The sequence below is a fragment of the Loa loa genome (genome assembly GCF_000183805.2).
Source record: "Loa loa unplaced genomic scaffold supercont3.177, whole genome shotgun sequence".
Taxonomy (NCBI): Eukaryota; Metazoa; Nematoda; class Chromadorea; order Rhabditida; family Onchocercidae; genus Loa; species Loa loa.
The window spans coordinates 23,687-28,376 of NW_018108357.1; the positions used below are offsets into that span (position 1 = coordinate 23,687).

General features: G+C 33.1%; 1 protein-coding gene across 1 annotated transcript; it reads left to right on the forward strand.

Annotated features, from left to right (window-relative positions):
• Positions 1 to 1,075: 1,075 nt before the first annotated feature.
• Positions 1,076 to 3,615, forward strand: LOAG_12785 (hypothetical protein). Its single transcript, XM_003148297.2, has 5 exons — positions 1,076 to 1,240; positions 1,619 to 1,729; positions 1,934 to 2,048; positions 2,390 to 2,562; positions 3,344 to 3,615. Exons 1-5 carry the CDS (start codon positions 1,102 to 1,104, stop codon positions 3,454 to 3,456), a joined length of 651 nt encoding a protein of 216 aa, XP_003148345.2. The 5' UTR covers positions 1,076 to 1,101; the 3' UTR covers positions 3,457 to 3,615.
• Positions 3,616 to 4,690: the final 1,075 nt, after the last annotated feature.

Below are 4,690 nucleotides of genomic sequence, written 5' to 3' on the forward strand. Positions count from 1 at the left end.
TCTCTCTCTCTCTCTCTCCCTCTTTCTCTCTCTCTCTTTCTCTCTGTTTGTTAGTGTGGAAACGAAATTCCTTGTCATGGAAACGAAAAATGATCGTCATATATGAAAGTTATACACAAATATAGCATGGATGTATTGTTTTCATTCATATCAAATATCTCTTTGTAAGTGAAATGTGTGTATTTGGTGTAATTTTTATATTTCAAGGTACTTAATCATAATTATAAAAATGACTATCTTTTATCAATTAAGGACAAGAAGAAGGAGCAAGGTGTATCGATGAAGTGAAGTTTTTTTATTTCTTTTTCTCTCTCTCTCTCTCTCTCTCATTCTCGAAGGATAAATATCAGGAAATTTTTTTATCATATCTGCATAAGTTATAATGGGAAGTGAGGCCGATTTTCTTCAACCGTGACAAAGATAAAGGGTTCTTTCTGCCTCTTTAGTTGACAGTACCTCAAAATTGGGTAATTAAACCTTTATTCGTATGCGTTGGTTAATACAGAAACGAATTCAACGATTATAATATCAGTATGAACAAAAGGGGAATCAGAGATCAAATGACGCCCGTTATCGTCTTTCCAACCGACCTGTTGGAACACGTTTTTCAAAAACGATTTAGCGCTCAAGACCTTCTTCTTCCTCGAACAGGGCGGATCCTGGGATAGTTCTGAGGTCAGTTCCGAGGTCAGTTCTGGGGTCACGAGAATTATTATTATTAGGGAACATAAAACAGTGGATGCACAATATTAGTTTACATTCCACAGTATATCTATACCTACAATACATTATACCAACAGTATCAAAACAATTATTGATTCACTGCTTCTCCTCGCGATTTCAGCGACAGGAAGAAATAATACTGCATTAAAAGCTTATCATTTAAATGATCTAAGTTTGTCAATTGGTTAATTATGATTTTACGTTGTTGATAAAACCCTATCATCATCATCATCATCATCCATCATCATCATCATTCATCACCATCATTCATCATCATCATCATCATCATCATCATCATCGTTATTATGAATATCAAAGAATCACAATATTTGACTGTTGTATATCAATATAATTGAAGAAATAGCAGTCCCGGAAGGTATGATATCGAAGATGCGTCGATGTTCATCATCGACTTCGACGGATAATCGAATACGAGAACCACTGACAGAAGCAGAACTTCGAACACGACCAGTAATAACACCGGAAGATGTATTACGCCTCAACAAAATTACCGATGGTTTGTTTGTTTGCTTTTTCTGTTTTAGCTAAGTTGAAATACTAATTGAAATTAAATTAAGGTATAAATAGTTTTTTGTTCTATTTTTTCTCCCCATTCCTCATTCCGTAAAGATTTCTTTGAAATGAAATCATAAATTGTCTTAAAATTATTGAAAGAGAAATAACAGAAGTCATTGCAAGTATCCATCTATATTTCTTTCACAGAAAAAGAAAAGATCGAAGTACAGGAAGCGCAAAATTTAATTTCATTGAAATGGTTAGATATGTTTATTCAATAGCTAAACTCATTATTATTCATTTATTTCGTTTTGTTTGATTCTTTTTTTGATTAAGATCAAATTTTTATTATTTTGTATTGTCATTTCTTTTCCTGCAGGTTATTTATGTGAACCGGACGCAAACATTTATGATATCGAATTTACAAGGTTTAAAATTCGTGATTTAGACACAGATCAGATTTTATTCGAGATTGCCAAACCTACTACAGGTAAGTTAGCTTCTTTTCTCATTGTTTCACCTCAGCTGATATTTCAAGTTTACTAGTGTGTGAAAATTTCCCATCTTCACTACGCTACGTGTATTTATCATATTTCATGAATGATGTTAAATGCGCTATGAAATAACTGTTTCAATCATTCATTAGTCATTTCTCTTCACCTATGTTGTTTTTTGAAATAATTTAAATTTTTAGAAGAGCTTGACATTGATGATTTGAATTTGGAAAAATGTGATGATGCACGTGCTGCTCGTTTTGTTCGTTATCAGTTCACACCTGCATTCCTACTTCTTAAACATGTTGGTGCAACGTAAGTCGTGTTTATATATAGATCGTGAGGAACGAGTTTAATGCATTTTAATTTTCGTTTGGATTTTTGTAAAAAAGTTCAGATGGCATAATTGTGCGAGAGCCAAGCAGAAAAGTAATCGCTGTGATTATATGATTAATTTCGAAGAGCTTTATCGATCACTGTCCGTCGTTTGAAAATTCGAACTTTGAACGAGCTACCCTAGGCATGGCATTCATACTCTTTTCTTGTGCTTCGTTTTTTCTGCATCGTTTCTTTGATTTCAAAGCATAAAATCTAGTAAAATTCTGAAAACTTCCTAAAATTATCGCTAGATCCCGGTTGACAATGATTTTTTCCAGTGTTGAATTCAATGTTGGAAATAAACCGGTGAATAAATTTCGCATGATTGAACGACATTTCTTCCGTGATCGTTTGTTAAAAAGTTTTGATTTCGAATTTGGCTTCTGTATTCCGAACAGTAGAAATACTTGTGAACATATTTATGATTTTCCACAACTCTCCGAATCATTAAGTTAGTTTTTTCAGCAATAAACGGAATATTTGCATAGTGTCATATTCCTTTACTTATTTTTATTTCTTTCATCACAAGCTTAATTTCTTTTGATTGTTTTCATTCCCGAACATTCAATAAATCCCAAAACGATCTTTATAACCATTCATTGGCTAAAAGTTAAATGGTATTGGGTTTCAGCGACTTTTTTTTTTTAAATTTATTTGTTCTTTTTGCTTATTTCTTCATTTGCGCCAATACAATTTATGATAATTTTTGAGGATTTGCCAAATTTCTGGATATGGAAAACTAAACAAATGTTATGACTAGTGAGTGAAAAAAAGTGTGAAATTTGTCCTTTTCTTTTTTTCAGTAATCAGTGATAATAGTTGAAGCGGAATGATTTTCTTTCAAAAGAGGATTGATTTAAACCATTCCATGCTTAGCTCGCTTACTCATATTTGTTCTTACTTTTTTTTTTTTGTTTGTTTTTTAAATTATCCAGATGACAAGTAAAGGTAATTGATGGTGATAACTTATTGAGTTACTTTAACGTTAACATTGACAACTAAATGATATCTATTTAATGCATTATACAATCATTGTCTATCGTAATCATCAAAACTTATCCATTCATTCAGCGTATCGTATCACATTTCTGTGCTATTGTTTTCACTTATTTTCTGTCCGTCAAGAAGTCAATATGCGCACACGAATGCTAGCTGCCAAATCACTCCATTGATCAAGGGTTTGAATGATGTATGATCTAAATAACTAATTAGATTCCAACTGATTCTTTCAGTAGATGAAATGATTTCAAATCCATACGAAACACGTTCCGACAGTTTTTATTTTGTGGAAGATCGTCTAATAATGCACAACAAAGCGGATTATGCATACAATGGTGGCGACTGATCTTACGACATTATGCTTCTGAATTTGTATTCATACCTTTTTATCTTTTTTTAAAATTGATTATTGTTATGGTCCCCCTAATGCATATGACACGACCTTTGTTTCCTGCAATTTGCCACATAATCTTAATTAGTTTAAAAGAGCAAAATTAAAATCTGGATAAAAATCAAGAAAATTCAGAAGTATTTTCTCTGTGCAATCATTCGCTTTCATCTCTGTGATTAATTCCAGCCTGTAGCAGTTCTTTTTGTGTAGCATAGAGTACCATTACTTCCTTTCATGAGACTCATCCTTTTCAAGTTTTCATAATTATATAAAATTTCTATTTCTATCTTTGATCGTCTAAGGACAAAACTGTGATATCTCCTTAGAAAAAATTTTTCCCTTTCACTGAAGAGAAAACAAGTACCGGTCGACATTCTCGGGGAAATATTCCAGTAAGAAATCAAAAAAAGAAAAAGTACCACAGGAAGTTTGGCAGTTTTTCTCTTCCAATTGTTTACAATATTTTACTACATTATCCACATATTGTTCGTAAGTGATGACACTGTGCATAATGTGACATCCATGATCATCGACTTCTTATCACCCTCATATTAATTGAATTCATATCAAAAGGAAGAAGGGATGGAGTGGGAAGTTTGGACGAAAATTTAATATAATTAAGCACAAAATAGTATAATAAATTGGTCATCTTCTTGCAACTTGTTTTCTGAAATGAAGTTATATGCGTCTTGAGTGTTGTAACTAATTATCTGGTTGCATGTCGAGTCCCTCATTTTTCAGTGATGTAGCACTTGGTCAATCTAATAGCCAATAAGCGTAAAATCGGGCAAGTAGTAAGCAGCTGACCTTGTTAGTGGCCGAAACTAGAAAGCATGGTATCTACCTTCACTTTCACATTCGTGACTTTCCACTCATTATTCAAGGGTGCACATAGTTTAATTTTTGATCACTTAATGATCCTACCCAGGTGAATTTGGACAGAACTATCTGTTACTCTGAATGGTAATTTGTTCAGGTCCATGAAAGCTGTGAAGGAGAGTGGAGGAAGAGATTTTTCCACTACAGGTACGACAGCTTTTAACTTCTTCCTGTTCATGACGAATCAGGAAGTGTTAATACTCATGTCTCATGTAATACCTCATGTCACATATGCCTGTGACGATAACTATTTGCATCTGCTGTGCATATCTGTATCCGTTGTGTGTGTGTATATGTGTGTGTATGTGTG